Below are 27,669 nucleotides of genomic sequence, written 5' to 3'. Positions count from 1 at the left end.
CCCACTCCCCCCCCGTTCCCCACTCCCCCCCCGTTCCCCACTCCCCCCCCGTTCCCCACTCCCCCCCCGTTCCCCACTCCCCCCCCGTTCCCCACTCCCCCCCCGTTCCCCACTCCCCCCCCGTTCCCCACTCCCCCCCCGTTCCCCACTCCCCCCCCTGTTCCCCACTCCCCCCCCTGTTCCCCACCCCCCCCCCTGTTCCCCACTCCCCCCCACCCCTGGTTTTCCAGCCTGGCCACAGCGTTTCCCTCTTGTGAAGGGGAGGGAAGGGAAACTTTTTTTTAAACAGCTGAAGGGGAATGGGCGCCGCTTCCCCTGCGGATGGCTTGGCTTACCTTGCCTTCCCACGATCTCGGCCACATGCTCGGAGCTGGGCACCGGCACACACTCGGTCATGTTGACGCTCTTCCTGCGCCCGCCATCGCCGGGCACGGTGAAGAGCGGTGGCGGCGGCTGGAAGAGCGAGGCGGCCGAGTGCGGGAGGCCGGCCAAGCCGTTCTCACCGTCCCCATCCTCCTCGTCCGCCGCCGCCGCCTCGTCCTCCTCCTCCTCCTCCTCGTCCTCCTCTCCCGCCATCATCCCCCCGCCGCCGCCCCCTTCCTCCGCCAGCCCCAGCAACGCGAGGTGATCCAGGGCGAGCCGCAGCGATTTCTGATCGTCCTCCGTGCCGGCATCCGCGGCTCCTCCGCCCGTCGCCGCCGCCGTGCCCGTGCCGCCGTCCTCGCCAGAGTCACCCACAGGCTCCATCTCCGAGAACATGGAGCCTGGCATGCCCGCGGCCGCGCTGCCCCGTACTCCCGCCGCCGCCGCCGCCGGCCCGCCCGCCCCCAGGGCCAGCACCCGTGCCCGAGCCGCCGCTCCTCCCACCTCGGGCTCGCCGCCTTCCCTTTGTCTCGGCCGCGCGCGCGCGCGCGGGCGGGCGTGCGCTCGCGCCGCCTCCTCCTCCTCGTCCCGCCGGCCCTCCCAGTGGCGCCGGGACCCCTCTCCTTCCTCCCTCTCTCTCTCTCTCTCCCCCCTCCCCTCTCCTTTTTTTTCTCCCTCCCTCACCCGGGGAAACGTGCTCAGTGACGTCGGCGCCGCCAAACAATGGGGACCGGCTATCCGCCGCCGGGTCAGGGGTCAACACTTGAGGCCGGGCCGCCCCGGGGTGAGCCCGACCTCGGGAGGCGGTGACAGCCGGGGGGGTCCTTCGCGTTCCAGCGGGGTCGGCGTGAAGTGCTGCTGCCCAACACACAGAAGGGGAGTGAAGGCGGCCATCGGGCGTGGAACAGATAAGAGTGGAGGGCGAAAATCTGCAGACGTTGTGGTTGTAGTCAGAAATGCTGGAGACACTCAGCCCATCTCGTAGCGTCGGCAGGAGGTAAAGATCTATGTTCCCGACGCTTCAGGCTTGAGCTTTTGTTCCAGGAATAAGCGAAGAACAGGCTTGGGGAGGAGTCCGGGACCAACAAAGGGTGTTAATTGGAGACGAGGAGAGGTGAGAATTGATTCTATCTGTGTGAAAGGAGACCAGGGGAAAGCCGTTTTCGGGTGCTCCGACGCGGAGAATGCACCGGCAGACGCGGCTGGGACGTTCAGGTGGCCGCGGAGAAGACGCCTTCCTACCAGGCTGAAGGAGAGCCGCGCCCGAGCTCTTGCGGACTGCGGCCGTCGTCCCACTGCTGCTTTCAGGTGCAAATCGTGGGGGGGGGGTGGGGATTCTCGGAGCCCTTACAGGAGGAGGGTGAGGTAAGTGCTCCTCCTGGCCGGGTTCTCCACTTTCAGGTGGCCTCCCGCCAGCCGCATTGAGGTAGAATAGGCGGCTTCACATCGGGGTATTTTGGCCACCTGAAAGTGCCTAAAAAGAACTGGGGGAAGAAGATGGAAGTGGGGTGAATTTGACAGAAACTGGTTAATGCCACCCGGATGGAGGGTGTCCATTCGGAAGATTAGGTGTTGTTCCTTGTAGGTGGCCTGAGTCTGGTTGTCCATAAGACCATGGACGGCCAGGTCAGCAAGGGAACGGGATGGGGAATTGGAATGATGGCCATGCTATTGCGGCCGACAGAGCCATGGTGCCCAACGAAGGAATCTCCCAGTTTGTGCCCAGTCTCTCCGAGGTAGAGACCACAACAAGAGCACCTCATGCAATAGATGACCCCTGCCGCTTCACAAGTGAAATGTTCCCTAACACAGAATAAATAATACACCATAGGCTGGGCAGTGGGTGTGGGGAAGAGGAGCATGGCTCCATCAGGACTGAGCATGATGGACAGAGCTGAAGGGTGGGGGGGGGGGGGACACGTTTGCTCTGGAGAGATGGAGATGAGTCCTGGTCAAGACCAGTGGAGAAGGAGAACTTGGCAGGTGGACACTCAGCCCAGGCCTGTCCCTCGGGGGGCCAGCACTTCCACAGCAAGTGGAAATCACAGCTGCTAATGCTGGAGAAATTCAGCACCATCTTTCAAAAAAGTGAGGCCTTATTCCCTTCATCATTCTGAATGGTGGCAGGAGCACTGATGTTGCCAATTGAATGGACATAGTTGGACAAGGATTAGCTCTTTGTTAACTTCTTATGCTCTCAGTCAAATAATCTGCAATGTATTAAACCTCATGCATTAGCAATAACCACTTGGACCAAATACAGTGCCCTCCATAATGTTTGGGCCGGACACTTTTTCTCTTTATTGAATGAGGGGTCTATGTACAAAACATGTTCTAATTTATTTATGGTCAAACCAAAATGTACGCATATACCTTTCATAAAATCTGGAATGTGCATGTTAATCATTTGATTACAAATTTGAAGCTGTGGAGCACAGAGGCAAGCATTATGGCGGGCACTGTATTTTGAGGGGTTTTTTTTTTTTTTTATTTTTCACACTATGAACCATATTGACCAAAATACACATAAACATTTCCCTCTTGAATATACACAGTGTCATTTTTCTCCCCTTTTCCCCCCCTCCCTTCCCTCCCTCCTCCCCATCCACTAAACGTTCAACATATACAATACATTAAACCCATTAAACAATGTCATCACACAATGAAAATAAACAAGAAAATTGTGTCATCTACTTTTACACACTGGGTCAGTTCATTTCGTCTTCTTCTCATTCTGTCATTTTAGGTAGTAGAAGTCTGCGGTAGGACCTCTCTGTTGTGTTCCATGTACGCTTCCCAAATTTGTTCGAATACTGTGATGTTATTTCTTAAATTGTACGTTATTTTTTCCAATGGAATACATTTATTCATTTCTATGTACCATTGCTGTATTCTCAGGCTCTCTTCTGATTTCCAGGTTGACATTATACATTTTTTTGCTACAGCTAAGCCTATCATAAATCTTTTTTGTCCTTCATCCAAATCGAGGCCAAGTTCTTTACTTCTCATATTACTTGGAAGAAAGATCTCTGGATTTTTTGGTATGTTATTTTTTGTGATTTTATTTAATACCTGATTTAGATCTTCCCAAAACTTTTCCACTTTCTCACATGCCCAAATTGCATGTACTGTTGTTCCCGTTTCCTTCTTACAGCGAAAACATCTATCTAATACTGTTGGTGGGTCCCATTTATTTAACTTTTGGGGTGTGGTGTATAGCCTGTGTAACCAATTATATCGTATCATGCGTCACCTCGTGTTTATTGTATTTCTCATAGTTCCGGAGCATAGCTTTTCCCATGTTTCATTCTTTATCTTTATGTTTAGATCTTGTTCCCACTTTTGTTTGGGTTTACAGCTTATTTCATTGTTCTCTTTCTCTTGCAGTTTGATGTACATGTTTGTTATAAATCTTTTAATTATCATTGTGTCTGTAATCACATATTCAAAACTGCTTCCCAATTTGTTCTTCAAGTAGGTTTTCATTTGGTGGTATGCAAACATTGTACCGTGAGTTATACCATATTTATCCTTCATTTGTTCAAAAGATAATAATTTATTTCCCAAAAAACAATTTTCTATTCTTTTGATCCCTTTTCTCTCCCATTCTCTAAAGGAAAGGTTATCTATTGTGAAAGGGATTAGTTGATTTTGGATCAATATTAATTTTGGTAGTTGGTAATTTGTTTTTTCCTTTCTACCTGAATCTTCTTCCAAATGTTGAGCAGATGGTGCAGTACTGGTGAATTCCTATGTTGCACCAGCTTTTCGTCCCACTTATATAGTATATGTTCAGGTACCTTCTCCCCTATTTTATCTAGCTCTGATCTGGTCCAATTAAGGGTACTGAATACTCTATACTAATGCACATGGAATGTCAGTAAATAATCAACATTTATTAACCACAATATACATGAAAATAAAAATAAAAACTTTAAAAAAGGATGTTTGTGATGGTTAGGATTCCTGGCCTGGAGGTCATGGTCTAAATCAGGGGTGTCAAACTCAAATTCACGGAGGGCCAAAATTAAAAACTTGGACTAAGTCGAGGGCCGAACTAAATATTTATTGAAAATTTTCAACAACATCTGCATGTTTTCTCTTCTTTCAACATATGTAATGTTAAACTTTAGGATATAACTTTAGGAGGATAATGTTACAGGTCAGGAGTAGGTAGCTCAAGTTCACCCTTTGCTTGACCTGAGGGAAACATATTTGGTCCCTGTGGAGATGTAGTCGGCATTCACAGGCTGTGTCCATTTTGGCCTGTATCAGGACTCAGCATTTCCTGCTCACTCCTCAGGCTCTAGGCCTCTATTCACCCTAGTCCCACCATCCCTCTACCTGACCAGTCCTTTACCCAACCTCTACTCACCCCTCACTCCACTTGCTCTACCTCTACCCACCCCATCCTATACACACCCCTCTACTGCCTCTCCCCTCAACCTGTTCCTCCCTCTATCCATCTCTCACCCTCTAATCACCCCTCCCCTACTCGCCCTGCCCCTCCCCTTTTACCTCTTCCCTATCCACCCCTCCTTCTACTCATCCCTCCCTCTAACTGCCCCTTGCTCCACCATAACTTCCCCTGCCCATTACTCCTCACCTACACCCTCTGCCCACCCCTGCTTACCCACCACTCAGGCCCAGCGCGCTGCCGATCAGCCTTTGCGAACAGCCACCATCTCTCTCTTCACGTGCAGGGCCGAACCAGCCGTCCCTGGGGTCAGCGCGGGTGCAAGCGCTGAAGGCCGTGGCGACTGGGAGAAGTGCGCTCGCGCTGTGGAAGGGCCGTCCGGTGCCAGTCGCGCGGGGCTCGCGCTGCCCGGGGGCCGTGCACAGCCTGCCTTGCCCGTCGCGCCGACAGGAAATCACAGGCGCTCGCCTATCCGCCGCACCGCTCGACAGGTGGGAGAAGTGACTGGTTGTGCGGGGAGCCTTCCAACTGGCTTGCCGGCTGATGACATCGACAGACTTCTCGTGTTACAATTTGTCGTGTTACAATGGGGAAGGATGTGCAATGAAGGGGGAGGATGGTGGGGGTGACATGACCAAAAAACAGCATCGGCTCTCGGTGCAGGGCGGGCCACCTCTAATACATTTTTTTCAATGATCTTGCGGGCCAAATATAATTATATCGCAGGCCAAATTTGGCCCACGGGCCAGAGTTTGACATGTGTGGTCTAAATTATTAAATATATTCAAAAGGAATTGGATATTGTCAGGGGTCAAGGAATCTAGGGAGAAAGCTCGAATGGATTACTGAAATTGGACGATCAGCCAAGAAGACTCAAAAGGTCAAATGACCCTAGTCCTAGAGTGATTTTTTTTTTAATTTTTTTAATGTCATTTGCATTATTTCACCAATAATTACGCTAATATTTATGTACTCTAGTTTAACACAATTCAAGATTCAAAGGCAATTTCTTTCCTGCCTGTTGTCGGATTCTGAAATGAACCTTCTATCGGCAAAATACTCTATTTTGCCATTGTGCTGTTTTAACAATTTTTCTCTTTAGGGCTGTATTTTGCCTTGTTAACACTATACCCTGCACTCTGACTTAGTGCAGATTTAGATAGCAGATTTATTGTCCGACTACGTACACGACATCACATACAACCCTGAGATTCTTATTCTGCGGGTGAGGCAGAATTACCAATTGTTGGCACTGCAAAAAAACTGACTCAATGTATACATGTAAATAAATACATTTAAACAAACTGCAATACAGAGATGGGGGGAAAAAAAATTCAATGGTGCAAAAAGTAAGGGTCCCTGAATTGAGTTTGTTGTTGAGGAGTCTGATGGTGGAGGGGTAGCAGCTGTTCCTGAACCTGGTGGTGCGAGTCTTGTGGCACCGAGACCTCTTTCCTGATGGCAGCGGCGAGAACAGAGCACATGCTGGCGTGGATTCTTGATGATTGCTGCTGCTGCTCTCTGATGGTAATATTCTCTGTAGATGTGCTTTATGGTGGAAAAGGTTTTACCTGTGATGTTCTGGACAGTGTCCACTACCTTTTTCCAGGGCTGTATCCTCAGGATATTGGTGTTCCCATACTATACATTGATGCAGCTAGTCAGTACACTTCACACCTGTCAAAATTTGCCAGGGTTTCCAATATCGTACCAAAACTCCTGAGGAAATAGAGTCAATGATGTCCTTTCTTCATGATGCCATTAGTGTATTGGGTCCAGGAAGGTTCCTCCCAGATAGAACTTAAAATTTGCTCATCCCCCAATGATCAGTGGATCGTACTCCTCCGTTTTTCCCTTCCTGAAGTCAACAATCAGCTCCTTGGTTTTGGTGATGTTGAGTGCGAAGTTGATGTTGGTGCACCATTCGGCCCAGTTTTCAATCTTCGTCACCCCTTTTTCTACACAACCCACCTCCCGTGGTATCCATTAGCAAATTTGTAGATGGGGTTGTAAATCATACCCTTTTGTTGTACTTAGGTCTGCTATATTTAGGTGTAGTTCAACTTGCCTGAATATCATGTGAAACAAAGCTCAATACATTTGACATAAAAAAAAGGACTGAAAAATCCAAGCACCCAGAATCCTATAGTTAGGTCATGACAAACACAAATAAAGAATAATACCATTCTAATTCCATTTCTGGGATCGTAAGTTGCAGAAGAAGTAAAAACACAAAAGTCAACAGTCACCATGGTTAAAGTAATGTCATTTGTCCATTGTTGTCGATGAAGACCTCAACAACCATTAGTCACTTTAAAATTGGACGTGGAGATGACCAGTCTGAAGATGACTGGTCAAGCCAATTTGAATATGTCCTGGCTCGTGTCGGGCAGACGTGTAGACTCTACAGTTGTTGTACTGATGGCTCTGGATTTGCCCAGCTCGCACCTGTGTTGAGCTTCAATGCCTTGCTTTTTGTAAGCTTGATAGCCCGGGTGGATAAGGCCGCACCAGGAAGGGCAATTTTGTGCCAGCATTTTCCAGATGGTTGTGACTATGTCGTGACTTCAGGGAGGCTCTTAGTGTCTCTTTTAAACAATTCTGCCCTCCATGTGAGTGTTCCACCAGCAGAGATCTCCCCAAAAAGGAGCTGCTTGAATAAGCGCTCGTTCGGTATACGGATAGCATGACCTGCCCACTGCGTATGTGTTCTCAGCAGTGTGTGTGTGGTCTGATGGTAGACTTGCTCTAGAGAGAACTTCAGTGTCTGGTACTTTGTCTTGCCATCTAATGCCTAATACTCTGCGAAGACAAGTCTTGTGAAAATAGCTGAGTTGTGAGAAACATGAGTTTCTAATGCCTCTGTTGTTAACTTCTGAATCAACAGTCAATGCTCATGAGAGGGAGGGTGTTGCCAAGGTAACTGGACCACTCCCTGTTGTTTCTACCCTTTGATTGTGTAAGGAGCATGAGGAGCAGGCTGGTACATGACTTCAGTCTTTTTAATGTTGATGGTGAGTCCAAAGTTGACACAAGCTGTGAATTTATCCATACTGACTTGCATCTCTGGCTCTGAGCCAGTGTACAGGGCACAGTCATCGGCAAAAAGGAAGTCTCAGAACAGTCTACTTTGGTAATAGCTTGAAGTCTCCTCAGGTTGAAGAGCTTCCCATCCACTCTGTACTTGAGGCTGTCCTGGAAAGCATCATTCAGCATGGCAGTAAATGATGTGCGTGCAAGCTTGATGACATTGGTGTCTGGGAATTCCTTAGAGGATTCTCCGTCATCTAGTACTCTGGCCATCGTGGAACTGGCATACCATCTGAATGAATTTAGCGGGGCAGCCGAACTTTGACATGATCCTCCATAGACTTTGTCAGCTAACAGTGTTGAAGGCTTTCACGAGGTCAACAAAGGTTGAGCAGAGTTCACAATTCTGCTCCTGACACTTCTGAAGTTGGCATGCGACAATGATTGTGTCAATAGTCCCACGATCTTTGCAGAAGCTACACTCTGATTCTGGTTGCAGGCCCAGCTTCAGATGAGTGACCAGACAATTTAGCAGGATTCTTGCAAGGATTTTTCCTGTGATGGAAAGCAGCGGAATACCTCGGTGATTGTCGCATACTTGTCAATTACCCTTCCTCTTGTAGAATTGATGCATCTATAAATTCCTGAGGAATGGATCCTTGTGTCCAAAAAGACTGTAACAGCTCGGTGAGCTTCTCTATAAGTACAGGTCCACCAGCTTTGTAGATCTTTGGAGGTATGGCGTCTGCCCCTGAGGCTTTGTCACTGGATAGCTGGCTAACTGCTTTTGTGACTTTGGCTATCACTGGTGGATCAACCATGATGTCCACCTGGGGAATTCGATCTATCTATCACCTCATCATTGATAGATGATGGTTGGTTGAGAACGACTTCAAAGTGTTCAGCCCATCTCTGCAGGATCTGAGCCTTCTCTGTAATGAGAGTTGTACTCAGAAGGGGGGAGCTTCCAAGAGACTGAGGTCCATAGAGAGTGTTAAGGGCTTCATAGTACCATTTCAAGTAATTTCTGTCATCGTATCCCTGTATTTCATCTGCCTTGGTGCTCAACCTGGCATCTTGCATTTTACACAGTTTTTTCTGGACTCTCCTGCAAGCACTAGTGAAGGCATTTTTCTTAACAGCTGATGATAGAGGGTGGGCACGATGAAGGTGGTGCTTTTCAACAAATAGAGGCTGTACCTCCTCATCATTCTCATCGAACCAGTCGTGCTGCTTGTGCGTAGAGGGCCCAAGCATATTCAGTGAGGATGAATGGCCAGCATCCCTGAAACGCTCCCAGCCGTCCTTAGTGCTGCCTGCAAGGTGTAGGTCAGCGAGTTTGGTTTCTGAATCTTCAGCCAGTGCTGAAGCTATGCTGGGTTCTTCAGCCAGGCCACATTGATTCCTCTCGTGGCCTTGCTTCCTTGTGGTCACCTCTTGAGTCTGATGGAGAGCTTCATTTTGGAGACAATGAGCCTGTGATCTGTCCAACAGTCAGTACCACATGTAGCCTTGGTCACTCTGACATCCTGCCTGCCTTTTTTCTAGGCAATGACATAGTTGCTAGATGCCAAAGCTTAGAGCGGGGATGCATCTAGGAGGTCTTGCTGCAGGTAGGCAGGCGGAAAGTTGCATTGGTGATGAGAAGGTTGCGTGCTGCATAGGTCTTGAGTAAGAGTAGGTCATTACTGTTACACTTGCGCTCTCCATGTCTCCCAACGAGTCCCTGCCAGGCTGCAGAGTTACACCATGCTCACTGCTGATAGCAAGATATTTAGGTCTTCATAAAACCAGGCTTTCATCTCATCTGAGTTGGTCATTGTGGGGGCATCAGTGATGATCAGGGTGGCTTGACTTCTTTAACAGAAGCTGTAGTGTCATGAGCCCATCATTCACACCCTTGGGGAGACTGGCAAGTTTTCGAACAAGATGAAGTAACAATACCTTGATGAAGGGTCAAGCCCAAAGCATTGGTTATGTGTCTTTATCTTTGCTATATAAAATACACTGTTTGACCTGAGTTTCTCCAGCATTGTGTTTTTGCTTTTTAGTATAAATTGCAACATGTGTACAGCTACTGAGGGTTGTTGGAATCTGGTTACTCATCAGATTATCAAATATCCAGATTTGTGTGCAAATGAGGTAACAATGCCAGAACGCAGCCTGAGATGAGATGACACCTTAAAAACCAGATTGCTATGAATCAATATTTGATCTGATATTAGTTTTAGCAATATTTATTCCAATTTAAACATTTTTCTAATGTTACGCTACTATTTTAAAAGTTGTTCCAGTAAACCATTAAGTTTAAAGGTTGCATAGAAACTGGGGCTCCAGTGAGTTTTAAAGGGACCATGGGAAACATGCGAACAAGATAATCGACCATCCGAATTTCAGAATCCTTGGATTACAAATTATTGCAAAGATCTAACTCTTAACTTTAGAATGAAAATTTGATCTAGTGTTAGTTTCTTTTACTGGAATAAAAGTTAATTCTCAGCATGTCAGACATATAATGTGCTTTGGAATGCTTATTGAATCCTGTTTATTTATGATTTACTAATGGCATATAAAGTTAACTAATTTAAAAAGGAACAATAAAATAGGGTCTAAATTCCCAGGACATGCTGTTGAGCAAAATGGATTCAATAGATTCAAAAATAATTAAAATGTTTCCAGAAAATAAATTGGGAGTGAAGACAATGTACAAGAAGAATTGGCTTTTTATGTCAGTGGATTTTTTTTAAATTTAAATGTTCTAATTGATTTAAAATATGTGCAAATTGATATGGTGACCTTGATGAGATATAGGGATAATTTGCAAGCAATAAACTCAATGGTTCTTTACTGTACACACGATTATTACTGAATTAACTGAGATTGAAGTTTATTTTTTTGACCAGTTTTTAGCAATGCTGAGGAGACTTCACAAATAAAAATTGAGGGGGGATGGCGTAGAGACTAGACGTGTAATCCCTGTCCTCCCTGGTCAGACTTTTAAGTATCCGTTTTTTAACCCTTTATTTTCAATTTTAATTTTTAGTTTGATATTTTGGTGAGACATTATAGCTGCTAATGTAAAAAAAAACTAAGTCTCAGTTACAAAAGAAAATATAGTTTCGAAGTGCAGAAGAATTGGGGCCTAAATGACCTGGAACAGCCTCGGACTCTATTTCAGTGATCTACAAGCCTCAACGATCACCGGTGGGGACAAAAGTTAAAGTAACAGCCACTCACCAATCTCAAGATGGCGCTGGTTCGACCAGTTTTCTGGAGGAAGAAGCGTGCTCCCGAGAAGTTGGACACGAGCCTGGAGGCTTGTTTCAAAGAACAACCCCGTTGGAAGAGATGGGAGCGCGAAGAAAGAGGACTGTGATGCTATAGACATGCAGTCTATAGCGACTGTGGACGTGAGTAGCGCTGCCAATTACGGAGGATTCCGTCATTTTATTTAAAAATGGTCTGCAGGGGGAGGACAGCGACGATCCCCTGAGGAAGCGACGATCCCCTGAGGAAGCGACGATCCCCTGTGGAAGCGACGATCCCCTGAGGAAGCGACGATCCCCTGAGGAAGCGACGATCCCCTGAGGAAGCGACGATCCCCTGAGGAAGCGACGATCCCCTGAGGAAGCGACGATCCCCTGAGGAAGCGACGATCCCCTGAGGAAGCGACGATCCCCTGAGGAAGCGACGATCCCCTGAGGAAGCGACGATCCCCTGAGGAAGCGACGATCCCCTGAGGAAGCGACGATCCCCTGAGGAAGCGACGATCCCCTGAGGAAGCGACGATCCCCTGAGGAAGCGACGATCCCCTGAGGAAGTCGGGGGGTCGCCATTGGGTGTCCAAACCCGCAGCAAGACGATTAGAATGCTGCCTTTTGATGTACAACCAGAAGAAGACCTACTTTATTCGGCCATTCCACAGGAAATGGAAGAAGAGCTGGAAGAAAGTGAGTTACAAATTACAGAACCAGATTCTGCATTCCAAATTGCATCTCAGCCTGTTTATATGATGTTTGAAGGTATTGCTTCTTATTTGGATATCATTACTGGTCAATTGAACTAACTGTGGTAAAGGCAGAAGCTAAAGAAAATTGGGAAAACTTTTTAAAAATTTGAAACTTTCCAATACAGAACAGTAGTAAAGGTGGAAAAATCAGTTAAAGGTTTAGGAGCCCGGGAAAGAGAATTAACAAAAAAAATAGACTATTTGGAAAATCAAAGCAGAAGAAATAATATGAAAATTGTGGGTTTGCCAGAAGGTCAAGATCCTGTCAAATTTTTTTAAAAATTGGATTCCTCATATGTTAAGGGAAGAGACTTTTCCTGATGGATTGGTATTGGAAAGTGCACATTCTTCTTTTTCTTTTCTTTTCTTTGGCTTGGCTTCACGGACGAAGATTTATGGAGGGGGTAAATGTCCATGTCAGCTGCAGGCTCGTTTGTGGCTGACAAGTCCGATGCGGGACAGGCAGACACAGTTGCAGCGGTTGCAGGGGAAAATTGGTTGGTTGGGGTTGGGTGTTGGGTTTTTCCTCCTTTGCTTTTTGTCAGTGAGGTGGGCTCTGCGGTCTTCTTCAAAGGAGGTTGCTGCCCGCCAAACTGTGAGGCGCCAAGATGCACGGTTTGAGGCGATATCAGCCCACTGGCGGTGGTCAATGTGGCAGGCACCAAGAGATTTCTTTAGGCAGTCCTTGTACCTTTTCTTTGGTGCACCTCTGTCACAGTGGCCAGTGGAGAGCTCGCCATATAACATGATCTTGGGAAGGCGATGGTCTTCCGTTCTGGAGACGTGACCCACCCAGCGCAGCTGGATCTTCAGCAGTGTGGACTCGATGCTGTCGACCTCTGCCATCTCGAGTACTTCGACATTAGGGATGAAAGCGCTCCAATGAATGTTGAGGATGGAGCGGAGACAACGCTGGTGGAAGCGTTCTAGGAGCCGTAGGTGATGCCGGTAGAGGATCCATGATTCGGAGCTGAACAGGAGTGTGGGTATGACAATGGCTCTGTATACACTTATCTTTGTGAGGTTTTTCAGTTGGTTGTTTTTCCAGACTCTTTTGTGAACACCCATACCTGGTCAACCTCCAAGAGCTGTGATAGTTCGTTGTTTGAACTGTTTGGATAGAGAGACAATCCTTCGACTTGCAGTTCAAAATGCAAGACAAGGACAAGCTCCAATGATAATTCAGAATAGTAGAGTTTTCTTCTACCCTGATTTGAGTCAAGACGTCATCAGACGCCGACATGAATTTAATCCAGTTAAAGATGTTTTATGGCGTAAAGGTGGCAAATTTGCTTTTCGTTACCCTGCTGTGTTGAAAGTGTTTTATAGAAACTATTCAGTCTCAATTCTTTTAGCAATGGTTTTTGCTAATTCGCTGCTAGATGTCAGAGGACAAAGAACCTGTCTCCTAAAAGAAAATCCTCCGGTCTTGGAAATGGGAAGAATGGAAGAAGTGGAAAGAACGGGAATGGAAGGAGTTCTTTTACTCTTAAAATGAGTTCATCATCTGGACTGGAATCTCAAGGCTGATTTTTTTTTTTGGTAATATGTTAATATTTTTGATTGGCTGGCTGGGGAGGAGGGGATTGCACTGATTTCTTTGTTAGTCATCAGTCACTAGTGGGTAATCCACACCCAGTTTTTTTTTTAGGGAGTTACTACCTTGGTAGTTTTTTTGGGGGTTTTTTTTGTTGTTTTTCTTTATTAATGAATATTATCTTTATTTGGAGGGCCTATATATTTTAATTTGAGGGTCCCATATATTACAAATTTTTTTGTTATTAATTTTGTGATTATTATTGGTATTTAGTAATTGTATTAGATATGTCAAATTTGAAATTTGCTACTTTTAATGTTCAGGGATTAAATAACATGATCAAGCGTAAGAAAGTTTTGGCATATATTAAAAAGATGAAAATTGATAGTGCTTTTTTACATGAGACACATTTGAATGAAAAAGAGTGTATGAAATTGAAGAGGGACTGGGTTGGACATTTTATTTTCTTTATTTAACTCTAAAGCTAAAGGAGTCGCAATCTGTTGAGTTACAATCAATGGAAATTAATGCAGGTCGTATTCTTGAATTGTAAGATTTTTAATGAATTTTGGACTTTACTTAACATTTATGCACCGAATGTGGATGATGAAGCATTTATTTCAGATGCATTTTTGCTTCTGGGACAAGCCAATGAAAATGTTCTGGTTGGAGGAGATTTTAATTGTGTTTTGGAACCTTTATTAGATAAATTTCAAAAAAAATGTTAAAAAATCTAAAATGGCAACTCAACAGAGAAGGACTTCTCCTTTTATTCATCTAGACATGAATCTTTTTCTAGAATTGATTTTTTTTTTAGTATCGGCACATTTACAGGGTAAAATATTGCAAGCAGAATATAAAAGTGGGGTAATTTCAGATCATTCTTTGTTGTATTTTACTTACGAGAGTTCTGAAAAAATTCATGCAGCTTCTCGTTGGAGATTCAATACGATGTTGTTTTAAAAAAAAAAAGCAGAATTTATTGAATTTTTTAAAAATCAATTTCATTTTGGAAGAAAATGTTAATTCCATTCAGAGTAAATTTATATTGTGGGATGCTATGAAAGCTTACTTGAGAGGTCAAATAAAATTAGTTATACCTCTAAGGTTAAAAAGAATTATTCGACCAAGAGTCTTGAATTAGAGAAAGATTGATAAATTAGAAAAGGAATTTCAGAGATATGTGACAGAAAATCAAAAAATAGAATTTTCTAGATTGAAATTGAAATACAATACGTTGCAATCTTATCGATTTGAATGCTTGATAAATAGATCTAAATAACTATTATGAATGGGGTGAGAAAGCACGTAAGGTACTTGCATGGCAGTTAAAGAAAGATCAGATATCAAGGACGGAATCCGACTATTACTTAAATGTAGACCATAAAATAATAGCTAAAATATTAGCGAATCGATTGGCTAAATTTTTACTTAAGTTGATACTGGTTTCATAAAGAATAGATATGCTTCAGATAATATTCTTAGAGTGATTAGTTTGATTAATAAATACCGACAATGCCCTGACCACCCGATGGTGATATCTCTCAATGCAGAAAAGGCTTTTGATAGAGTTGAATGGAACTTTTTATTTAAAGTTTTAGAGAAATGTAAGTTTGGTCTTTATTGGTTGGATTAAAGCTTTATATAATAAACCAATAGCCAGGATATTGACAAATGGTCAGATTTTGGAACCTTTTAAATTAACTCGTTCAACTCGACAAGGTTGTCCTTTATCCCCAGCTTTGTTTGCGTTAGTAATTGAACCTTTAGCACGGCTGATACGACAAAATACACAGATACAAGTTATGAGAGTTTTAGATGAGGAGTATAAAATTAATCTATTTGCTGACGATGTACTGGTGTATTTAACACATCCAGCTCAGTCACTTTTACACTTGAAGGAGTGTTTAACACAATATGGATCTTTGTCTGGATATAAAGTTAATTAGAAAAAAGTGAAATTTTACCTATAGGTGAAGGAGATTATTCAGTTTATAAGAATATTATCAATTTGAAGTGGACTGATCGAATTAAATATTTGGATATAAATGTGGATGTTGATTATCAATCTTTATATAAATTAAATTATGTACCGTTAATGAAAAAGATCAAAGCTGATTTGATTAAGTGGAAGGATCTTCCTATAAATTTAATTGGAAGAATAAATACAATTAAAATGAACATCTTTCCATGTATACAATATTTGTTTCAGTCAATTCTGTGTTTACTTAATAAGAATTTTTTCCAAGATTTAAATAAAATAGTTAGGGAATTTTTATGGAAGGGTAAATTTCCGAGAGTAGCTTTGAATAAGTTGACCTGGAAATATGCATTAGGAGGATTACGTTTACCAAATTTTCAAAATTATTATGAGGCAGATCAATTTAAATTTATTAGTTCTTTAATGGATTTGTAACGGCCCCCTAGTTGGGCTAAAATTGAGATGGCAAATATTTTTGAATTTGAAATACATCAATTTTTGTTTCAGTGGAATTTAAATTTATTGCAACAATATAACGTGCCTATACTAAAGCATTTAATGAAGTTATGGATGAGAAAAAATAGAACGATAGGTTCTAAGGGTAAATTATTGACTTTAACACAGTTATATAATAATCAACTTATTCCTTTTTCAATCAATGTTTATTTCATTGGAAATCTAAAGGTATAAAAAATCTGGGGGATTATTTTAAAGAAGGTAAATTTTTATCCTTTAATCAAATGAGGGAAGATTTTGGTATTAATGAGAATTCTTTATTTGCTTATTATCAACTTCGATCTTTAGTAAAACAAATATTTGGTAGAGATATGACTTTACCTAAATTAACTAAATTTGAATCTTTTCTTGTGACTGTACCATAGAAGGGATATATTTCATTGATGTACCAAATACTACAGGAGAGTATGGAAAAAAAGGGATGGGATAGATCTAAGATTAAATGAGATAAGGATATTAACTTTACTTTTTCTGAGGATGATTGGTTAGATATCTGTCATGATCGTGTTACTAGATTGATAAATGTTCGTTGTGCAATGGTTAATTATAATTTTTTACATCAATTGTATTTAACACCTGAAAAGTTTTTTTAAAAATGTGGTTTTAGTGAATCAGACTCTTGTTTTAGATGTGGTAATTTGGTTGGAACTTTTTTTCATGCTGTTTGGTTATGTGTACATATACAATCTTTTTGGAGAGCAATTCAATTGTTTTTGGAACATTTGTATAAGGTTAAAATACTTTTAGACCCGACAATATTTTTGTTGGGCAAGTTGAAGCCTTTGAAAGATTTGGGATTAGTTAAATTTCAGATTGCTTTTGAATATTTAGCTTTATCTATAGCAAAAAAAATCTATAGCAAGTACATGGAAAAATGCTAATGTGATTGATATTAATAGATGGCATAATGAGATGGAAAACTTGTTTGGTAATGGAAAAAATTATGTATGTTTTACATGATAATTATTCTTTTTTTCTTAATAACTGGTCTTTATATTCAGAATATTTACATTAAATTTACTTTGATTAGATTTTAGTAAATATATTTTAGTTTATATTTTAGTTTTCTTTCTTTTTTGGCTCTCCTAAATAGAGCTGGCTGAGAGGGTTGTTTTTTTCCTTTTTTCATTATATAGTTTTTTTTATTGTTCACAATATGTACTTTTACTACTGTATGTAATAACCTTGTTGAATGAATAAATAAAGTTATGGAAAAAAAATCAAATAAAAATTGATTTACCTGATTAGTTAGTTTCCTATATCATGTCATTGGTCTTTGAAGTCATTAGTGTAGTGGTGGCTGGAGACTGATGACCGATAGTTTTTTTTGCAAGCATGGTATTGGGAGCCCTTTTTGTTCATGGTTTAGGTGGGTTAGTAAGTTGCAAATGACACAAAGATTGGTGGAATTGTGGGCATTGTAGAGGGGTATCAAAGAATACAACAGCATATAGATGAGTTACAGATATGAGCAGAGAAATGGCAGATTGAATTTAATGTGGACATTGTGAAGTTTTACCCTTTAGGAGGTCAAATGCAAGGGGAAAGTATACAGTAAATAGCTGGTCTCTTAAAAGCATTGATGTGTACTGAAGGATCTATGGATTCAGGTCCATAGCTCCTTGATAATGTTCACGCAAGTAAATAGGGTGGTGAAGGAAATGTCTGCTGTTTGTTTTTTTTTTAGTTAGGGAATTAAATATTAAAATCAAAGAAGCTTCAGAATTGGGTTTATTATCATGAATATAAGTCATGAAATTTGATCATTTGCAACAGCAATATTGAGTACAATTCTGGACACCCCATTATAGGAAGGATGTGGAGCTTTGGAAAGGGGAGTAGGCTTAACAGAGGTTGGATAAACTTGGGTTGTTTTCTCTGGAGAGCTAGAGGTTGTGAGGAGACCTGACAAATGTTCATAAAATTATGAGTTTGTCATAGGTTGTCACTCAAAATCTTTTTACAAAGGTCACATATTTGAGGACCTGCGTTAAGGTGAGGAGACTTTAAAGGAGGTGTGAGGGGGAAATTATTTAAGACATTAGGTGGCTGGCATAGTGATGGAAGCAGATACAATAGTACTGTTTTGGAGGTTTTCAGACACACACAAATATGCAGGGATAGAGTGATATGTATCATGCGCAAGCAGAATTTTATTTTAATTGGGCATATTTGGCATAGACATATGGGCTGAAGGGAATTTTTCTGTGCGATCTACATTTCTGAAGTATAAATCCAACTTTACAGATTTTCAGAATGCTTAGCTGTAAAGAAAAAAATAAAATGGGACCTTAACATTCAGGTTAATTAACATTCATCTGCTCCAAATGGGTTAATTACATCTTCAGATTCAGGATTGAAGGGTGCCTGCTGAGAACAGAGATGCAGAGGAACTTCTTCAGCCAGAGGATGGTAAATCTGTGGAATTTGTTTGCACAGGTGGCGGTGGAGGCAAATTCATTTAAGACTGGGATCGATTAGCAAGGGCATCAAAGGTTATGAGGAGAAAGCCAGGCAGTGGGGCTGAGTGGGAAAATGGATCAGCTCATGATTAAATGAAGGGGAAGACTTGATGGGCTGAATAGTCTATTTCTGTTCCCGTCATTGATATATTGTGCTCTCATTGGCTGAACAAATTCATAAAATGTGGCTGCATTCCTCAAGTGGCTTCAATTTATTAGCCCCATTCACACTGGCACTTTAACCCAGTAATTAACCACCAATCTACCAGTTAATGTACCTGTGTGAATGCTCGCAAACTGGCATGCAGGCGTCAGATGCCCCCCGCCCCCCCCCCCCCCCCCCCGGGGATGTACGGTCTGGAGAGGATGTATCATCTCCGATTTGTTTTGAAAGGGGTATGCACCCCTTTGCTCTGGGATGCCAGGTTGTGAGTGAAAAAGGGCACAAAGAACCGGTTAACATTGGCCTAGTGTCCGGTCAGATCTGTGTCTGGACAGCTAACAGCAATTATTAATGCCAGGTACATATTGGTTCATTATAATTTTCTGCATCAATTGTACCTCACCCCACAAAAACTAGATATTTTGGAAATGTGCAGATGTGGTGTGGAGATTAGAGCCTTCATCCACTCAACCTGGCTGTTTACAAAGGTGAGATCCTTCTGGGAGGACCTGGGGGATATTCCACACCATAAGTCCTTCTGGGAGGCATTGGGGACTCGAGTTTTAAACTATTCATATACCAAATTCAGTTCATAAATGTCTCCTTGGCAGTCGCCAGGAAGCGTATAGCGGTTATGTGGAAGTCCAACACCCAACTAAATATTACACTGTGAAATATGGAAATGCAGAGTTGCATTCTCTGGAGAAAATCATGTACAATTTAAGGAGGAAATATGACACATTTGTTAAGAGTTTGGCAACCTTATCTGAAACACACAGGTACACAGATATAATTTCACCCCTTCAGAATAAAGGAAATTAAAAACAATTCATTCCAGCAGGGAAACAATTGGGATCAAAGAAGTGGGATGTGGTGCAGACAACGTGGTCTTGTTTATGCGTCCCTTACACCTTTTTATTGAATTGAAGTACCTAAGGTCTTCCCAGTTTCTTGTCAGGGTTGTTGACCTCAAAAGTATTTTTATAATTTATATAACTTTATTCTCATTTGTACTGAGGCTTGCAGGAAAACACTCCATGTTATGCATAAGTGTTGAAAGTGTATTGTCTGAATCTATGAGTCTTTGAAAATCAAAAATAAAATATATTTTTTTTAAAACTGGTCCAGTGCAAATCCTATTTGAATTCGTTTGCTGAACTTCCAATTTACTGGTTAGCCAGTATGAAAAGGGCTAATGCATTGGATGTTTGTGTTTTTTGACAACTTTATTTTTTTTATGTTTACTAATACTTTTCAACAAAAATATTTTTCATCAAACCACAAACACAATGGATCATTTGATGGGATAACACTCGTCTGAATGATTTCTTAAAGCATTAATGTCGCAACTCAACTATTAGTCAACTAAATGGAACATTGTCCATTTCATGTATAATATAAAATGCATTTGGTGAAGTCCAGAATTAACAAGTTTAAAGCTTGAATGTGGCTGAAAGTTAGTTTGGTTTTCGAAAATTGACTGACCTATTAAGTTGATTCCTTTCATCAATCATTTAATGAGGCATTCCATATTTTATTATCTTTATATCAGCTTGCACCCAAGTCCATAGACACTTTATTCCACTGAATGACTCTGGCTCCTATCTTAGCATTGACAGTTAAAATCCTCATTCTTGCTTTCAATATTTCAAAAGTCCCTTATTATTAACACAAAATCAGTTTTCCTTACTAAGGAACTATAACTTTTTTGTAAGAGTTTCTAAAATGACAGATTTTGCACATTTCATGGCCAGTGATTTAACCTAGTGGGATAACTGGAAAACGGTCAAGAAAGGTTCAGGGGTTTTTTTGGGCAACAATTAAGGAGTAAGATTTGCTGCTTCTCTTCCCAGAAATTCGGGTTTGAAACAAATGAGGAATCAGGTCAACTTTGGGTTTAACGTCCCCGAAATCCTTGTATTCAAATATGAACGACTCTCCTCCCACCTCACTGCCTTACAACTATTCAGGTTCTAGAAATATGCCCTTACAAAATTCACAAATTACTACCCAAAAATCTGAGATCTGGAATAAAATTGCAGGAAAAAGTAAATAAAATGAATTGTCTATATTTGAACTTCATTTTCTCCCCCACCCCAGGGATCACCTGTAGTCGTCTGTTGATGTTATCTGTGAACAATGGATAGTTGGGTAAAGGATAATATAATAGGGTGCTTTGCTGCTGTGAACAGTTTACTGTGTGCAACTGTTTACTTCCAAAACCACAGCAGTCAAAATTACCCTGGGAATATTGACAACCAAATAGACAAAGAATTTCTGATTTCTGAAAACATGATTACAAAAATTAGGGGGGGGAGAAAATGCCACTGTGTATATTTAAGAGGGAAATGTCTGTATGTATTTGGTTGATATGGTTCAGTGTGAAAAATAAAAAATTATAATAAAAAAATGATTACAAAAACAAAGTAATGATTTATTTTGTTTATCTGTGGTTTATTTTACTTGAATTAATTCACTGTAAATGAATCTCGTGTTCCTTGTGAACTGCAGCAATAAAATAACAATTCAATCATGTATTTATAAATATACTTTGATCAATGAACATAATCTTATGGTTCAGAATTGTCATGAACATGTCACAAAATTTCTTGTTTTTTTTTAGCATCACACAATGCAAACATAAACTACATAAAATAAATAAATGAAAGAAAAATATAAAGCAAGTTAAAGTTAATGTTTTATTGTTCATTTTTATGCCACTGAGTGCTCATCTTCGGGCCCTTTCTCTCTCCTTCCCCCCACCCCCCCTCGCAATGGTAGCAGAGTGAAGCGATAAACATATCAAAGGGCAAGGGCAGGTAGCAATCAAAAATTTAATAAGTCATAAGAAAATGATCAACAGAACCTCACAATCTGGGTTTATTCTTGAACACTGTGGCACAATCCAATCTCTGAATGAAATCAGCCAGGTATACTGGCAGCAGAATCTGGACTGGTAGTTCAGATAGAGTAGGTGGGTAATTTCTGATGAAATGTTGACAGTTTTCCTCTCCATTTGCTGATACCCGCTACCCTGAGTATTTACAGCATTGACCGTTTTTATTTTATACTTCCAGCATCTGCATTTTTTTTGTAAGATCAGGAAATTATAGTTAATCAGTGTAATTTATTTAGAATGATACATAACCAATGTTTTGGGCTTGAGCCCTTCATCAAGAGATGAGCCAAATGTAGACAGCCTTCTGAATAAAATGGTTAGGGAGTGTTGGAGTATTCTTTCACATAAATCACTTTTAGATCTCTCCATACCATCTACTTTTCAATTCAAATCAGGGCCACCCATAAATTGGAGCAACACCTAATATTCTGCCTGGGCACTCTCCAACAGAATGGCATTAACGGTGACCTCTGCTCTCTGCTACACCACTCCCTCTCTCCTTCATTCCAGCTTTTCAGCCCTTTTCCTCCATTCACAGAGCTATACCCCCTGCCCATTGTCTCTTGGATCCTCCTTCCTTATCCACCTATTTCCTCTTGCCTGTGCTCCTGTTTGGGCACATGTGTATAATTTGCTCTCAAATCGACGAAGGGCTCAAGTCCAAAACTTTGGTTATGTATTTTTATGTATCATCAGTACAGTTTGTCCTGCTGACTTCCTCCAGCATTGTGTTTTTATTTCAGTGTCTGAAGACAGGTTTTACTCCTATAGAGTTATTAGTATCGAGCTAATCAGATAGGGGGGGTAATCCAATTTATTGAGAATGGCTGCTGTGGAGGTTTGATGAAATATTCAACAACATCCCAAAGCTGTTCAGACTTCTTAGAAAGTATACGAGTTGATGCATCTTCTTAACTGTCTCGACGTGCCACAAATTTGAAGGTAATCCAACCCATTGAACACAAATTTGAAGGTAATCCAACCCATCAAAGCCAAGAGATGTGTGGTCCCTTGGTCTCCCCTTCCTAAAATTAACACCAATGCCTTTGGTCTTGGTGACACGACCAAACCAGATTCTCAATCTCCATTCTGGTTTCTGAGTTATCACCTTCCAGCTGTTCATCCAACACTGATAGTCTTGGTAGCATTAACACCAAGGATTTAGGATTAGTAATCAGGTGTACAATTTGGGTTCACATTGGATTTACTCGTTCTTTGATCAATCAACTTCTGCCATTGCTGAAAGAAATGCTAAATATTTCTGTGCTAACAATATTCGAGAACTTAGCATTATTGCACAGCCACAGTTTTATTTCCCACCTTACTACTCGTCTCCAAATTCAACAATAATTGCTACAATGCAGCGTGCTTAACTCGACAAATGGTCTGGACTTTGGATAAATAAATTTTGATAACTATTTTAATATTTCATTCCCAGTGAATGGAAGTTTTCATATCCATTCTCATTTCATGCTAGATCCTTGCCTGTTGACCCAAATTCCAGTACAACAGCTCTTGGCGCAGAAATTATGAACAATGGTCATTTTTAAACTTATTTGGCGTCACAGCATTGAGGGCCACCTAACAATACTCAAAATTTAAATTGGGAGGACTAGCCCTTAAATTTAGCCATTAATTTCTATTCCCCCAGATTGTAAATGGTTCAAGGATTCTTTTGCCATGTAATATTTAAAATGTAACATGCATGATGTACTTTTAACCTTTGACTGCTGCAAGGCAAACAAGGAGTTGCTAGGAGCCCATTGCCCCCAACAATAGGAGAAAGAAGCAAAGGAGAGACCCTTCAAAATCGCTGAGTGTCCGTGGATAGGACTCTTTGCTTTTATTCCCCCACATTGTAAATGGTAAAATTATGATCAATTGTCAAAAGTGTCTTAGGTTATTGATAATAGAAAAAAAAGAAAGATGAACCTATCTATTAATAGCAATCCAGGCACTGGATCAGAATAAAATTGACATTATTTCTTACTCACATTCTCAATGTCTTGAGGTGGGAAGTGTGGTCTACAGATTAATTAAACAGCTGTCTCGTGTAATCATACTGTGTAGAGCTCGTCGAAAGAACCAAAGACTTGTTGATCCAAACCAAGGCTTTTATTAGCAAAAGACCGGAGCTCTTCACAGGTGGCTGACCAGTCCGGAATGATCCGACCTGGCTTGGGACACAACCCTTTTAAGGCCCAGACAGTAGGCGTGGCTTAGCTCTCAGCCAATCGCTGTAAGCACAGTCTAGATACAGTAACTATATACACTATATACATTGGTGATAGACCTGTACTATCACATACTGAAGAACATTTAACTGACTAACAGACATCTCCAACTTGGGTTTGTCCAACCCCTCATGAGTGGTTTTGGGGGAGGGAGGAGAAAGAAGGTAATATGCAATTTACAAGTAGGCAAGGCAATAAGTATCAACAATGTGGACCACATGGCTTCAGGTAAACAAAAGCCAAGAGAAATCTGCTAGGTAGTTAAGACAAAATGGTAAATCACAAATATCACATTAATAATTCAGGCTAAGGAAGCAAAAAGAGTGAACTACAAGGATCGGAGGCTTCAACGTTCATCGATGACTTGGTATCACCAAACTAACGAATGAAACAGCAGAAAAAAAGTTTAAAATCATCAAATCAGGGTCAACTGACGCACTGTAACTCTTTATGGGGACTAAAGAACGCACTTGATAACTCCACCTCATAGTAGGAAAATACTGCTTCACTGGGCAGGCGTGTTCACCAATGTAAAACTATATCGAAGACTGGTTGAAGATCAACTCTCCCACTACATCTTTCCCAACTTCCTTCATCTGATCAGCATCTATTTTGCCAAGCTGAACACCATGAGATTTTTGTCCAGATAAAAGTTCCAAGAAAGATGATACTTTAAAGTAACACTTTCCATCCTTCAGAAATGTTATTAAAACTGGGCAAACTGGGTGTAATTCTGGGGCAATACACCCCTTTTAACCATTGGTCTGTCATCATGTTAGTCCATTCACTACCTCTCACAATTCTCTATTCCCCCCCCCCCCCCCGGCAAGATATACCAATCTAACCACAGATCAGCTTTGCAGTGGAAACTGACAATGTTGGTATAAAACCCAAGTCACAACATGATGAATGCTCGAGTACAAGTGGACCAGGGAGTTAATCCTTGCAAAATGATGGAAGGAGAAATAAAGATGTGGTGGTAGAATCTTTAAAGGTGGGGGGGAAATTGCAGCAATTGATTTACTGAAAGTAGATGGATAAAAGAGAGAACTACACTGGTCCTCATCTTCTGCCCCGACAGCCTCCTTGGAAGTGGTGGACACCCAGCCTAACCTGCTAATCTTCCTGTTCTACATTTTGCAACTCCTACATTTTCTATGTTCTTGTGTCAGTGTCCTCACTCTAATTGTTTACTCATTCTCTGACCAGAGAACCTTGTTTACAGCATATTCCCATAATTATCTCCTTCATGCTCCTCAGTTTCCTTCCTCTCCTTCCCAATTCTGATCAATTATCTTCAACGTGAAACATTAATTGTTTCTCTTCCCACATATGCAACCCATTTTGCTTTATGTAAGAGTTGAGACATGGTGAAGTTGGATGCCATTACAGAGATGGAAGTGAACATCTAAGTGGAGGCGCCTATGTGATCAAATTTGACTCCAAGTTCCAATCTGGATAGTTGCAAGGGTAGGGGAGATGGTTGACAGCAAGGAATTCACCAGCATTAGAACCACAGCCAGAACTTCCAAAATAATTCCCTGCTGCTGTGAAAGAGCATTTTAAAAATACATAAATGAAAAGCCAGTTTAAAAAAAAGTATGTATCCTTGGAATTATAGATGACAAAAGTACAGAAAACTTTCCAAAAGCGGTTGACTTATCCATCCTTCCAACTATGTTGCAGCACCGTGACTTGCATCAATAGCTAAAAATAGAATTAAAATATTTTGGTAATAATAATTCAATTGTAAATGTGATTCCAAAGCACTATTTAAACATCTGAATGTAGTTCTCATCTTCCATAGGAATTATTTACAAAGGGCCTGATTTGGAAGGAAAAATATTCTCAAAATGAAGCAAGATTGATTCACTTTATTCAGCAATGTGGGTCAGCACAGCAAGGCTTTTACTAATTCCAAAAGGATCTGGAATGCCCTTTCAAACTCAAGATCCCTAACTCAGCAACATTTAGTGGGTCATAGCAAAAAGTAGAAGAAATGGCACCTTCAAATGTTGCACAAATTCGGGGGCAACACGAGTATCCACACCATTTTCTATCTGAGCACTTTGCATTCAAAGAACCCAAATAAATTCATAATACTGTTACCCAGTTTGTAGATCAAATTAGTTAAATAGCAAATCTGATTCCAGGGTATGCACCAAACACCTGGCTCCATCCAAAAATTTTTTTTCTCTTTCCTAGATCTCGCAAAGGATCTTAGACTCCGAATATCAACCGTTTCTCTTACCACAAATGCTGCCTCCTTGCTGAGTGATTCCATTATTTGCAGTTTGACTTTTATTTGCTAAACCACTGTGGCACCCCAGCTATTTACATTTATACTCACTGAGTCACTTACAAATTTTCTTAATGACAAACTTATGAGCGATGGCAGCATTGCTACTCGTTGCTTCTTATTAACTGTAGAGTTATCTTATGAATTAACTCGTTTTATTTAAAACCCGATTACAAAAGGGATCAGGAGCAAGGCTAATTATTTGAATTGAATGACGGGCTTCAAGAAGGATTAACTGAGTATGCATTCACAATTTACTGTGCTGTTGACAGAATTAAGATTGATTTAACCAATCGAATGAGAATGAAATTTCAGAGCAAGGGGAAAAAAAAAATCAGTGGCCATTCCACTCTCATGCATAGAGATATGGCCAATGTGGGGTACAAGAGAGGGGTACTAAAGCAAGCAGTTTTACAGTACGTTTGCAAATAAAGTTTGTACATCGAATGGATTTAATCTGCACAAATGGCAGGTTGACCAATAATTTTACAGTTCATGTTAGCCACAGATATTCACAGACCTACAGTGATCACTCTCTTCAAGGTTCACCAGCTTGAAACATACCAGTTTTACCACCAGTATCAGTTGAGTTTCAGTGGAAACCATTGAAGAGCATTTATTCCCACCTCCCACACCCAGAATGTATCCATAAACCAGAACTTTTAATTACTTGGTTATCACATTGCTGCATTTGTACATTGTAGGAAATTTAAAAAAAGATAGGGAGAGTGTTCCAGTTCAACCTTGGATGAACAGGGAGGAACATGTCAGGTAAACACAACCTGATTCAAATAAATCCCTGGAGAACTGGGGATGCAGTTAACTTGAGGAGGAAACCCAGGAAGGCAAAGACGAAACCCCAGTTATCTCCACAAGACAATCTGAAGGATTTCCACAAGCAAGAGCAAAAGTGTATCAGGGAGATCAACATGGTCATGTGTTTGGAGCCATAGGTGATGTGCAAAATCCTAAAGGAGCATTTCTCAGCTAAAGATGGAGGGGATTTGGGGGTGTCCAACAGTAATGATGTCATGAAGAAGAGTCCACAATACAGAAGAGGCTGGAGGTCTTAAAACACAAAAAGATATACAAATCCTGAGAGCCTGACCAGGTGTATCCAAAGATGTGGGAAACCAAGCAAGATACTCAGCAAATTGGGAGGGATATTTGTATCATTGTTAGCCAGGGAACATTCCAAAAGACAGGTGGGTAGTTAATGTTGCACCTTTATGGCAGTGAGGAAAATCTTGGTAACTACAGATCAGTAAGCCCAATACAGTGGCAGGCAAATTATTGGAGGAAATACTGAAAGACAGGAATGTACATGGATAGGAATAAAAGGATGAGCTTGGTTGGCATGGTGAACTGAAGGGCCCGTTTTCATGCTGTGGAAATCTACGACTATGACCAATTGGATTGTCAGTATGGCTTCAAGCGTGGGAAATAGCGACTTGAAAATTTGATTGCATTTTCTGCTTGGTCGGCTGGTCTGAAAGGTTAGATCACGAGATCCAGAATAAGATAGCCAATTAGGTGAAAAATTGGCTTGACAGATGGAGACAATTTATAACCAATGAAGTAATTTCAAGTATTTTGTTTAAAAAATGCCACATCATTATAAATAATTCCTCAATTATAGAATGAGCAAGGGTACAACTAAAAGGCACTAGAATGATCTGATCACATTTCTTTGAACAGTGGTTAGTAAAGACGCTGACTTAAGGGAGTAGGAAAAATGGTCGAGAACCACTGTCCCAGA

The 27,669-nt window shown here is 41.3% G+C and overlaps 1 protein-coding gene and 1 long non-coding RNA gene across 3 annotated transcripts in view; one reads left to right on the top strand and one right to left on the bottom strand.

Annotated features, from left to right (window-relative positions):
- Positions 1 to 851, bottom strand: part of LOC138758954 (RNA-binding protein MEX3B-like) — a 50,035-nt gene extending 49,184 nt beyond the window's left edge. Inside the window, exon 1 of the mRNA XM_069928628.1 lies at positions 336 to 851. Coding sequence (XP_069784729.1) covers positions 336 to 771 — 436 coding nt within the window. The 5' untranslated portion in view covers positions 772 to 851. The remainder of the gene's footprint in view (positions 1 to 335) is intronic.
- On the top strand, positions 602 to 25,719 carry LOC138758956 (uncharacterized). 2 transcript variants are annotated; one of them, XR_011354547.1, is made up of 2 exons: positions 602 to 1,477; positions 25,419 to 25,719. It is a non-coding gene; the product is annotated as an uncharacterized lncRNA (long non-coding RNA). The 2 variants fall into 2 exon arrangements; XR_011354546.1 differs by lacking the exon at positions 25,419 to 25,719 and adding an exon at positions 5,067 to 5,530.
- Positions 25,720 to 27,669: the final 1,950 nt, after the last annotated feature.

The sequence above is a fragment of the Narcine bancroftii genome, chromosome 3, assembly GCF_036971445.1.
Source record: "Narcine bancroftii isolate sNarBan1 chromosome 3, sNarBan1.hap1, whole genome shotgun sequence".
NCBI lineage: Eukaryota > Metazoa > Chordata > Chondrichthyes > Torpediniformes > Narcinidae > Narcine > Narcine bancroftii.
This window is presented reverse-complemented; position numbering and strand designations above follow the sequence as displayed.